Here is a 12,935-nt window from a genome sequence, read left to right on the forward strand (position 1 = left end):
ATCTTAACAATAGGAAAAAAGTGTGTTTAAATAAAAATGTTCAGACGAAGGTGCACTGGAAGAATTACTAGCGTTTTTCCAGTGATCTGAGGATAAGTAAGGCTTTGGGATTGTAAATTAAATGAGAGGTTCTTATTTCTAAAAGTAAACAACTGCAAGCAGCAAACTGCAGTGCAATTGCAGGCATGAAATGAACCATGAAGCCAAATGTGGAATAGATTATCCTCTACAAATAGGCTTCTTTCATGCATCTATATGCAGCTCACAAACAGAATAAGCCATATTAATGATTACATTTTAAAATTTTACTGAGGTGTGGAAAGACTCGTTGTATGTTAGTTTTGGAGAGCAGGATTTGTGGAGGAAACGCTTTAATAACACAATAAAACCTAACTTTTACGTGAGCATATTTATTAAATAAATAAAGTGGAAAACATGCGACCTTCTTGTGGAATAAACATGAGGCAACAAGAAACCTCTCCAACTGAGATACTTTGGATGAAGTACCGAAATGGATCTAATTGGTCGCATACGAGCCCAATGTTAACTTGACAGCACCATCTAGTGGCCAAATGTGAGTGTATAAAAAATTGAACGGGGTTAAACAGATTTAGACACAGAGAGCAGATGATAAATTTCATGACCAAATGAAAATATTTAACAATAGGATGACAGTCTCTGTAGGATACAATCTGAGAGCAACTGGAAGCCAGAAATGATCAAAATTAGGCACAAAACAAACACAAAAGGTTACAAAGTGATTCTAAAAGTCAGATGTAACATTTTAAAGTTATGCATCCTCAGTATGGATAACTACGGTACTGATATATATATTTTTTTCTTTTTGGCTACTGTTACATGTAAAAGCTTATAGGAAAGTTACTTTTTTAAATATGTGGGTGATTTGCAAACTTTTGATTGATGTAAGCGATGTAAGAGCCCACTACAAAAGTAGTGAAGAACACTGGAGAGATCATGCCAATCGGGCTTGCAAATTTCTGTAGAAGTGATACATCAGTGGCATTAATTTGAACAAAATAAAAAAATATTGCATGTTCTCCTTGAATAGCCTCAACATTTCATCTTTCCACATTGTACAATTACTTAAAATTGAGCAAATACAGACAAACTACACAAAAATAAGTCAATAGCAGGAAATTGCCAATACTATTTGCTTCTTCTGCTTATTTAGTATAAACTTTTGAGCTACAGAAACCCTGACAGAATATATCAGCAAACCCCAAAAACAACGTCCTTAGATAGGTTTAATAAGTGCTCTTATCCAAAATGCCATTATTAGATAATTTACACAACATGCATGTAATTGTTGCAACACATGTATTGTGGGTACAAACAAAAATATGTGTTTTTTTTTAAGGTGTTTGCAAAAGGCATCTCATAAACAATTCAATTAAAAAAAAAATCTTAACAGTTTTTTGTTTGTCAGGATTTTTTATGTTGGCTGTGAACCCTTTTTTTCAGCAACCGTTTATAGTCTGCTAAGTCATTTGGAAATTATTATATGAATTTATGTTATGAATGAGTTATGAATTATCAATATATTATCAATGTTTCATCAAAACTGGAAACGGTGAGACACAACGTGAAGCTAAATTTAGACCAGAACCTCATTAATCAATGGTACATACGTATAAGGCCTAAATGAAAACATTTGAAAAGACAAAATTTTATATAGTTGGAATTTATTGTTTCCTGTGGCGATTATTTGAATTTCAGTGTGTAAGTTTGGTTTCGGGAAAGATTGCTGCAACGCCCGAGCAGCGGATACGTAAGAAAGGCAAAGGAAAATAGATTAATTGCCTCACATAGTGGCAGCACGCGAGAAGCCAAAGCCCGCATGCGCGAAGCCTCCATCTGTCTCCTCAGTGTCCAGGAGGTTGGAGGAAGATGATGCGGCTGAGCGAACCTCGTGCGTATCGCGCCACTCTTTAGACGTAGATATATATAATTTTTTTTCACTTGCCTTGTCTAGTTTCTTGCCAAAATATATTTGCTGCTCAATGTGGAGGTGCGAGCGTAGCGACGCAGAAACTGCTTAGGTATATTGGTCAGAGAAGAAGGAGAAGAAGAAGAGAGAAGAGGGGCGAAGTGAACGGGGTTGGGCATCAAATTGCACCGGATGTCATTATACACTGTTAATTATCAAGGACGTAAGTAGCTCCTAATGTTTATGTGTTTTTGCGTTCTTTACTGTGTGTCTGTGTTGTTGGGTATGTTTATAATTTCCACTCTCAAACCTGTTGAGTTTAACTGTGTAAGGTTTTAATTTGAAATTATTTCGAGGAAATAATTTAAATCTATTCTAGCATTTAGCTATTTCTGTGCTTATTTTTCTGCCTCTTATCTCTCAACACATTTCAGCCAACCACCTGTTATAAACATGAAGGAAAATACACCAAGCCACTTTAGCTTGCAAGGTAGTTTTAAATCATGACTGGCTGTGAATATGTGGGAACTCTAGTTTTATTTTTGTATTTTCCAGCACATGCATTTAGATATTCACCGATCAGACTCTGTGTTTCTCTGGGCATTTGTTCTTAGGCCCTCATCTAAGCTCATTGATCAATTGAATTTAAGCCTCTTGAGCGGCCAGAGCTGAAACCTGCTGACACATGCGCCCCAGTCTTTTTGTTACGCTTCACCCTCTATCTCTTATCTGGCCTGTGTCTGCCTGCTGGTTGAACTACATCCTGATGTGTTATCGTGCAAAATCCCTCAAAGATTGTCCATCCCTGCAGATTATTTAATCCCTTCACCTATGTGCAACACTGGACTGAAGTACTCAGCTCTTTTCCTGAACACTCACATTGGTAAAGTAGTTACTGTATACTTGGCCATTAATTATTTAAAGGACAGCTGATCTGACTCATTGGATTAATAATAGATTAATATAAAGACAAAAGCTCTCAACTCTGTGGCAGATAAGAGCTGTTTGTTATGTAAGGCACCCTAATTAGTCTCAGTGAGACAGACATCCAGAGTTAGCCACAGCTTGTACAGGGCCCTAAACAGAATATGAGTCTGTGGGTGGGTCACCAAAACTCAGCTAAAAGCTCTTTTCCAGCCTCCATATTTGAACATTTGTGCTTTACACATTCTGCATAAATGTCAGGGTTTAGAACAGCCAAGTAAGTCAGTGACTTCTCTTTGTAAATGGAGATTAGATTTTCCACTTTACTCTTAAAATAAAGATGTCTCCTGCAGTCCAAACGCAGACTGGGGAAACCAGACGTCACAGAGCAGCCCCAAATTCAGTATTCAAAATGGGGCTGTGAAACGTAGTGAAAAATAAGGTAAACTACCCAATTAATCAGTCAGAGATAGGAGTCAACCATTTTCCTTTGATTTGCCCTGAAAGGCCAAATCAGGCTGGTGAAACACTGGAAAATCTGATTGTTTTGAATCCAAATTCATTACCTTTATGTGTCTAAGTTTCAGCATTCCCCATTTAAACAGCAGCAACCAACATGCAAAAATAGGTGGAGCATGTCCTCGGGTGCACCTTTTTATATATCTGATAAAGGTTAGTGATGTATGTTTTGAGGCTTAATAAAGAAAATCTTGTTATTTGTCTAGTTTAAAACCAGGACCTCAATCAGAAAATCTTTTGTCATTTGTGTCTTTTATGTGTTATAGCTCCAGTGTTACACATACTATACAACCTCTAATTGTGAAAATGCTTCTTTAGGGCTTCTTTGAACTAGCATGTGTGTCATGCAAAGAATTATTGGTCGTCTTAAATTGCTATGACTAGTTAGCACCAGAAGAGATGGCTTGTGTTGGTTTTCCTTCATTTAATTGAGATTCACCCAGCTAGGATGTAAGCTCTTTCCCAGATCTGAGCTCCAGCTTCCCAGACCAATCAAATTCAACATGAAATCAGCACACAACACGCTATATTAAATTAACTGAATGTTTGCTGCTTGACTCATATGAGTCTCTTCTATGAGACGTAATCCTGTGTTGAGGATTAACTTAAAAGCAAGTTACCTTACTTTTAAGCAAGGTAACTTGCTTAAAAGTATATTTTAACATGTTTAAATTGATTAGTTTTGATCAAAAATGTTGAGATTCTAGAGCTCATAACATAATACAGGCTCATCAGAGGATGGACATTAGCTACCAGCTCCATTTCTATGAGTGTTTCTTATTAAAAAAAAAAAAAAGAGGTAGTAAAAAACACCACCAGGACGCCACGAAACAATCAACCAAAAAAAGGCTGTGTCATAAAAAAGAAGAACATAATACGGGGGCTGCGGTGGCGCAGCAGGGAAGAACAACAAACCAAGCAAGGACGCAGTACTCCACGACGCGGCCGCAACAGCGACAACTCCCACCACCGCCCAACCATCGCCACCAGCATCACCAACAACCCTCCCAACAAACAACCAAAAAAAAAACACCACAACAAACAAAAAAACCTTTAAAAAAAAAGAATTTCATACTGTCCCTAACAGGAGCAATAAAAACACAATGTGCTGGATCTTGCAGCTGTTTGCAAAACTAGTACCCACTCAAGCTAGTAGGGCGTAGCCCTGTGTCCCACTGATGTGGTGTGCATGACCTGTAATTTAATTTGTGTGTCTCTTTGCTGTCTTCTGTCTCCGCAGTTTAATCACAAGCAACGGTAGAGCCATGGAGGTTGTAACACATCTTGTGAATGACACAGTAGAGTTTTATAAATGGAGCCTTACTATAGCAGGTAAGATGGGTTCACCGATTCCTGATCCACTCTCACCAGCAGCGTGGCTTATGATGCACATGTAAAGATTTGAATGTTATGCAGTAATTGTTTACTTGAATTTGAAACTTATAAAAGTACATTGTTGCATTGCTTTCCTATGCCTTGAACTTGGAGTCGACATCGATGTGACATAGACAGGATGGATGTGTGCTACATTTTGCTAAACTGCATTTTTGAATTTAGTTATACTGCTATATCCAGTTAGAATAAGCAATAATAGTTACAAGTTTTAAGTTCTTGTTTATTTTACAAAGAAGGTATTGAAGTAGTCTCTTAAGACAAAGAGAAACAACAATGTAAACTTTCGAATCTTTCGCTTTAAAATCATCTGCTGAGATGTGGAGGTGCACATTTCTTAAGACATAAAAGAGAAGAAAAGAATGTGTTGAATATTCTTTTATATGCTTTTTTTGAATTCAACAATAACAAGATCTTTCCCTTTTATTCATCAAATGGTAACTTTTATTTGATTTTTTTTAACTCAGAAAAGTGCTTCAAAGCACACTTTGCTGGTTGATGTGTTCATGAACTGAAAAAAAGTAGGAATTCTTAGTTTTGATGCACTTAATGAAAGAAAGATTTTTTATTTTTTTGTTTTTTTGTAACCTTGTAGACCAAGAGAACATTTGTTGTCTTCTGTCTCTAGCTTGGTGATTGGTGTGTTTCAAATTAAATGTTATTTACATGGTGTGAGTAACATTTCAACTGATTAACTAAACTGTTTAGGCATAAACTAATTAAACAACCGTAGAAACTCAATAATAACGGAAACCCTCCATTTTGCCCAGACAAGAGGGTGGAGAACTGGCCGATGATGTCGTCTCCCTCTCCCACCCTGGCCATCAGCTGCCTGTACTTGATCTTCCTGTGGGCAGGGCCTAAGTACATGCAGGACCGCCAACCCTTTACACTCAGGAAGACTCTCATAGTGTACAACTTCAGCATGGTGGTCCTCAACTTCTATATCGCCAAAGAGGTTGGTGCCAGTTTAATTGTTTAGCACCCATTTATTACAAAGGTTATCCATACTTTTTACAAGAAAAGCAGGCTAAAGTTATTTCCAAAAGTGTAGCATCAAATTCAGCCTGATTTATTTTCCAATCTCACGTAGTCAAGTTCAGATCAAAAAAGATACAGTTCAATTCAATCAAAATTGATTGAATTGATTGGTGGTTTATGATCCTTTGGAGTTATTTACAACATACATGTTGAAATGTTTTTAAAGATTGTTCCTGAAATGAACATTTTTATTGATGCAAATGTCTGTAAATGCTGACGTTGCCTTTTGCACCCTTTTGTCAGCTCCTACTAGCATCAAGAGCCGCTGGATACAGCTACCTGTGTCAGCCTGTCAACTACTCAAATGATGTGAATGAAGTCAGGGTAAGCTTCCCCCACTTGCACCTTTCACTAAGCTAATCTGTCCCACACATCCTATCTTGTCTGGAGAAAATTGTATTCGTTTAACAAATGTTGACGTTTAAGCCGGTTGCTAATCGCGTGCACGGCCTCGAGCGCTTTCCCCGCAGCTAACAGTTGGAGTGATACTGTAATCTTGTTGCTGACGATAAGTAGATCGCTAATTCTGCTGGGCATCAGAGCAGGAGAGAGACAGAGAGATGATGAGAACCTGGCATTTTAGGACAAAGAGGGTGTGGTAATTGGTCACACCACCTTTAAGCTGCAGCTCCACCACCTTTTGCAGCTCTGTGCTCTGGCTCAGTGGGAGGGACTCCAGGGGTCAGAGTTATCATAGTGACTTTTAGAGAATGGCCTTGTGAACCATGTGCATGTCCAACACTCAGCAAGTAATAGAACAGTATTAAACAAGAGTATAGATGGAGATTGATTATATAAGAATACGTTTCGTTATTAAGAAAAATACAAATAAAATTACCTCTGACAATTTTTTTTCTTGTTTGTGTATTGTTTTTATTTTTTTAAACTGGGATTGTGTAGAGTAGATGTCAGCAGTCAACTTCTTATTTTTTTTGACACAGGTTTGAACCAGCTTGATGTTGGTAAAATTAATCTTCACAGGGAAGTTGAGCTGATTTGTCAGTGGGACCAGTTGCAAAAGCATTGTTATGCTATTTTGGAACAACTTTGTCTTTTAAATCTTCATAGAAAGACTATTTCACAAACTTTCAACGCTGTTGCGTCACTGGTGGTTATTTAAACTGAAGACAGAGGCGGTTCTCACTTCCTAGTTTATGTTCTGTGAATGCAATTTTGTAAAACAGACCTTGAAAATATCATCATAGAAAAATAAATGATTTGATTCAAAAATAATAGGTAAAACTTAGGTTAATTTTACACAAATTTAAAGCGAAACCAGTCTGACAAGCTGTTGGGTTCAATCAGACAGATGGTTTCTGTTGGTGAGATTCTCACTGTGCAAGTTCCCAAACCCAGCCTCAAGCAATCCAAATTGTCTCTTACTTAATAAAGTTCTGAAAAAGCAGCTGAATTAAAACTTTTAGGTGATTTTGCTAATTACCCTGACTGGTCTGAGTTACTAATCTTTGGTGAAACATCACCAATCCAGACATGTCTTTTTAATTCAAAAATAAGTCAATGAAGTTCATGTCTGACATTAAGGTTAACTAAAGGTGAGTTGAAAAGAACAGGCCATTATCTGGATCACTGAACAACTATTTAGGGTCAAATTAAAGACTTAACGTTTAGTGAACTCAGCATTGAAATTATGTGATTCAAAGAACAAAGACAACAACCTGAACAAGTCTAAGTAGACTTTTCGTGATCAGCTAAATTTTGCTAACAAATATATTTATCTCTGCACAAGATATAGCCTGTCTTTATTGACTTTAAAGCCAGTTATTTGGTCAAAGTGTGAAAGTTAAACACAGCTAATGTTACCTTAAGTGAGCAAAACTGTTTTCTATTGGGAATTACATCCCACTGATATTACCATTACGCCACAGCATCATTTGAATATTTTACAGTCTTTTATGAAATCTCTAATAGTTGTTTCCATGAGGTCCGGTCAGGCTTTTATATAATTCAAAATGGCAGCCTGTCAAAAATGATGGTGTTTCTTCTAGTATTTTATCTAACCCAACAATCTGGGTCAGATTTTTCCAACTGTCGTCCTTAATGTCTATATAACCTGCATTACCTAAACGTTGTGTTACCGTGCAGATGTTTGACCTCTACCATCACAAATGCACTCTTGCCTCCTTTATGTCTCCAGATAGCATCTGCTCTTTGGTGGTATTACATCTCCAAAGGGGTGGAGTTCCTGGACACGGCGTTTTTTATATTGAGGAAGAAGTTCAACCAAGTCAGCTTCCTCCACGTCTACCACCACTGTACCATGTTCATCCTCTGGTGGATCGGTATCAAGTGGGTCCCTGGTGGACAGTGTGAGTAAAAGCATGTGTGATTCGTTCTGCAGTCCAGACTGAACCAATCTTTTGTACTTGCTGGAGGTTTATTAACAACCTGGACAAAATTACATCTGAGCATATCTTGACCCTGTCTGCAGCATTTTTCGGTGCAACCATCAACTCTTCCATCCACGTCCTCATGTACGGTTACTATGGACTGGCTGCCTTGGGACCTCATATGCAGAAGTATCTCTGGTGGAAGAAATACCTCACCATAATTCAGATGGTGAGTAACACATTTAAGGATTTTTTTTTACTGTTTAGACCAGGGGTGGCCAAGTCCAGTCCTCGAGAGCCACCATCCTGCAAGTTTTAGAAGTATCCTTACTCCAACAGACCGGGATCAGCTCTACAGAGGCCTGATAACGAGCCAGTCATTTGATTCAGGTGTGTTGAAGCAGGGATGCATCTGAAGCTTGCAGGATGGTGGCTCTCGAGGACTGGACTTGGCCACCCCTGGTTTAGACATAGATTCATGCTGTTATAGTTATAAAGTATTGCTGTTGACATGTATATGAGCAGCATGTGATAATTTTGGGAGGGTGATGTCTCTCTTTTAGGTAGGATCTCAGTTAATAACTGCGAATGAATAAATCTGATATTAGGTTAAAATAACATTTACATATAATAATTATATATAGTTTATCTAAAGACAGAGCTTCAGACATAATCATTAATAATCACAATATTATGTCGAAAAGATGACTGTCACTTATCATTAGGATGATAAACCACAGGAAAAGGCAATGCAATCTGCCATTTTTTGTTACATTATGCCCTTCTAATTACTTTGGTGTTATCAGATGCTAAATATTTAATTTTTGTTGGTATTCTGTTGATATTCTGTCCGTGTTGATCAGCCAGTCCAAAGCAAAAAAGAAAAAAATAGCATAACAAACTTGATAACGTGCTCCTTCATAGATTACCTAAAAATGCAAGATTATTTGAAACGCCCTAATATAGTTGTACTATTTTGATAGATAATGGGTCACAAGAATGGTTTTTATTAATTATCACTGATTTATGTGTGAATAAAACAATTTAAAAGCATTTGAACTCCTTTCGTGGATCTCAACCTGAGTTATATTTGTCCTGCATAAAATTAAGCAAAAAAAAGCACCATATTTTAATAAGTTTCACACAAAAATAAAACATATTTTTCAAATTCTAGAGCATTGTTTGTTGTTCTCCTATTTATGGTGTAACATCAGGACAAATTTATCTGAGTTTAATGTCCAATTTCCCAATGTTTGGTGTTTGTGAACCTTTGACCTGCTGATACAGACATTAGTTGTTTCTTGCATCTTTCGCACCCTGGTTGAGACCCTTCTTGTATCACCCAGAAAACACTCAGAAGATGTGTCTTTTGTAACTTATCAGAAAGATGAATAATTTAAAAATATGTATCAGAAAAAAAATGATCTAGGTGGATGTATTCAAAAGTTTCACAAAATAAACTTTAAAGTATCTGTAATCACAGTAGAAACAAATAGTCCAGAGTTGACTTGCAGATATATTGTGTTTTTCACTAAATAATTGTTTTAAAGAATCTATATTTATTGTAGAATTACTCAGTTGAATAGTTTACGTTTAAATAAGCAGGATTTTGAACAACCTGATATTTTAAAACAAAGATAAATTGATATCACGTTGATGTGTTAAGCTGGCTGAGCATCTTAAATTGGTGTGTGGATTTACCAGCTTTGTTAGCACAGCTAGCGTAGCTAAAATAAAAATCTCTGCGTATTTCTCAGCAATTTCTTAAATCTGAGCTTCCTGTAAAGCTGCCTTCATTTCCAAATAATTGAAAGCTCTAAAGGAAAAACAAAACCAGAACAATTTGCTGTTCCGCTTTTCAGCTGAAAGTTTTTCTCTCTCTCGTCTTTTGCAGCCTGAATGAACCTCAGCGACGAGTTTAAAGTGTTTTTTAATTGAATATATTTTCCTAAATCTAGATACTTTCCGTGTTTAACAGATCCAGTTTCATGTAACCATCGGCCACGCCGGTTATTCGCTCTACACTGGCTGCCCGTTCCCCTGCTGGATGCAGTGGGCTCTGATCGGCTATGCTGTCACCTTCATCATCCTCTTCGCCAACTTCTACTACCACGCCTACAGACGCAAACCTTCGTCGCACAAAGGCGGCAAGCCGGTGGCCAACGGCACATCGGCTGTGACTAACGGCCACAGCAACATGGAAGAAGTGGAGGAAAACGGGAAGAGGCAAAAGAAGGGAAGAGCGAAAAGGGAGTGAAGAAGATAGAGGCGCGTGCCTGGCCACAATCTAAAAGTGGACGGAGAAGGAGGGAAGGGAGGGGAGAAATAAACCAGACAATCATTTCTGCAGATAATGTAGATTGACGTGATTCGGGACCAACTTGAGGAGAACAGCGGGTGTCGGGTGTGTGTTTATGGGCAAGTCTGTAAATGCTTCTGGTTTTAGATGGAAGACATTTGTGTTGGTTGTCTGCAAAACAGTTTGTTAATGAAGAAAAGCAAAATGCTGACCACATAGGCTCCACGCTCGTCTGTCCAACTGTGTTTTGGACCCTGTTAGGACCAAAATGTCACAGAAAATGCACACCTGCTCAGCATTTACAACCAAAATTCACCTCCAATTTTTGTACTCTGGATTCTAATACTGCTTTATCTAAGAGCTTAAATAGTTAATGTGCTAATTTATTTGCTAGTGCTCTAAAAATTTTTTGATTAATTTTAAGCGTTACCAAAATATATTTTTTTTTTTTTGTTATTTAAATCTTTTTTGGGGGGGAGCAGAGGGTGTGGGTGGGTGACATTATGTTTACAGATGCAGTTGATTTAGATATGGTTATCAAAGAAATTTACAAAATCCTTATATTTGCCATCTGCTTTATTTGCATTGTCTTGCAAAAGTATTACTACCCTTTGATTATTTTGTTTAGCTACAAATTTCAATAGTCCTTACTGGGATTTTATGTGGCAGATAAACACCAAGTAGCAATTTTTTCAGACAACAAAAGGACAAGAATAATTTCTTGACATTCATTTGTACATACACTGTAAACAATCTTTCACACAGCTGCACGTTTTTGGTGTGTTTCTACTTTTAAATTTTGCTCCGCTTTATGTTGGTGTCTCATGTACAGTCCCTATAAAGTATATTGGAATTTGTAACTTGATACTGTAAAAAAAAAAAAAAAAAAGAAAAAAGTTGAAAGTGTACAAATACTTTTGCAAGGCATTGTTACTTCTTTGCAGTTATCTACAGCATCTTCCAGTCCAACTGGTTGTGGACGGTGCCGTTCTTTGCAAAGACTACGACCGTGCTGCATTTATAAACTCATATCCTACTACCTTTTTGTTCGGAGATAATAAAAAAGAAAAAAAAAAAGCTGATTTGAAAGACTTGGGATAAAACCTTAGAGTTGTTTGGATTTTTAGAAAAAAGTTGATGACCCTGTAAAAAAATATATATCTTTTTTTTATGGGTCTTCACACATTATTTCCTTTTACTGTGCGTCATAGATGAGTTTCAAGGATATTGTCTGACTCCCACTTAGGACCGCAGGGAAATTCATCCTAAAGGTAAAACTTTTTTTTTTTTTTTTTTTAAAGAAATCAACAGGTCATTTTATTGTCTTGTCTAAAGAAAGGTGACTGCTTCCTGGCTGCACAATTAAATTAAATAAAGAAACTGTCAGCACTGCATAGATTCTTGCGTTCTTGTGTTAGTGCATGTAGATCAGTTGACAATCACTGTTTCTATGACACTTCGTAATACAGATGAGCCTGATGCCATACCTAATGCAGAGCTAAATCCTTACCATCCGCTTCGCACCTTTTCCCTATCTTTCTTCCTCGCTTTGTCTTTCCATTTTCTCTGCATCTCCAAGTTGGAAAGATCTCCGAGAAGGTCTCTGTGTGAGAGAGAGGCTGCACCTGCAACCTGTTCAGACAGATCTGCCCTAATCTTTGAAAGCAAATTGGCTTTAGCTCCAAAAGAGCTTATTTCCACGTCACTCCACCAGCTATCCAAGGAAGCAGGTCACTGTCAAGAGAACCTACCGCTAATCTCTCAGCAGTTAGCAATTGCTAAAGGAGAAAAGCGGGAGTGTTACTGTGAAATTTAAATCTAGTTGCAATTTCTACGTACACGTTAATGCTTTTTCTTCAAAATAAATACATTAATAAAGGATGATTTTAAAGAATACTTCAAAACAAGTAGACAGTTACAATTTTTTTATTTATTTATTTATCTTTTTTTTACAAATCTACATTTTGTAAATGTTATCATTCCAATTCATGCTTTGCTTTTTCCCCCTAGTTTCTCTACTCAGTCCATTATTGCTCTCTTTGAAGGACAACTTTTTTTGTGAACCACCCCCCCTCTGCCTCCAGACATCAAAGTAGGGGTAAAAAGGACTGTTAGAGGTAAAGATGTGACAGATATTCTGGATGAGTTCAGCGCGAGGGAACACATTTGTCCTCCTGAGGGACATAGAGGGATCTAAGCCAAGGACTAAGAGGATTGCAGAGGCCGGGTCAAGGCTTTTAGCACAGGGCACTATAACCTGCTCCCCCTCCATGCTGCAACAGGAATGAACAAAACTGTTTGCACGTTACTGGAAAGGCACACAAGACTTATGGAGCGGATTCAGCAGACGTTAATAAAACAAGCTGTATTCAAATACAACTTGAGGCAGCAGAGGTAGCTTAGAAAAACTATTTATATGATGCTAAATTTGTCTTTACTTCATTGTTGTTGTTTTTTTTGTGTG

At 37.4% G+C, this 12,935-nt stretch overlaps 1 protein-coding gene across 1 annotated transcript; it reads left to right on the top strand.

Annotated features, from left to right (window-relative positions):
* Window positions 1-1,886: 1,886 nt before the first annotated feature.
* On the top strand, window positions 1,887-11,865 carry LOC103144142 (elongation of very long chain fatty acids protein 4-like). Its single transcript, XM_007560986.2, has 7 exons — window positions 1,887-2,171; window positions 4,632-4,723; window positions 5,554-5,741; window positions 6,068-6,148; window positions 7,980-8,151; window positions 8,274-8,401; window positions 10,151-11,865. Exons 2-7 carry the CDS (start codon window positions 4,657-4,659, stop codon window positions 10,427-10,429), a joined length of 915 nt encoding a protein of 304 aa, XP_007561048.1. The 5' UTR covers window positions 1,887-2,171; window positions 4,632-4,656; the 3' UTR covers window positions 10,430-11,865.
* The last annotated feature ends 1,070 nt before the right edge of the window (window positions 11,866-12,935 follow it).

This window comes from Poecilia formosa, unplaced genomic scaffold (assembly GCF_000485575.1).
Source record: "Poecilia formosa unplaced genomic scaffold, Poecilia_formosa-5.1.2 Scaffold122, whole genome shotgun sequence".
In the NCBI taxonomy this organism is placed as follows: Eukaryota; Metazoa; Chordata; class Actinopteri; order Cyprinodontiformes; family Poeciliidae; genus Poecilia; species Poecilia formosa.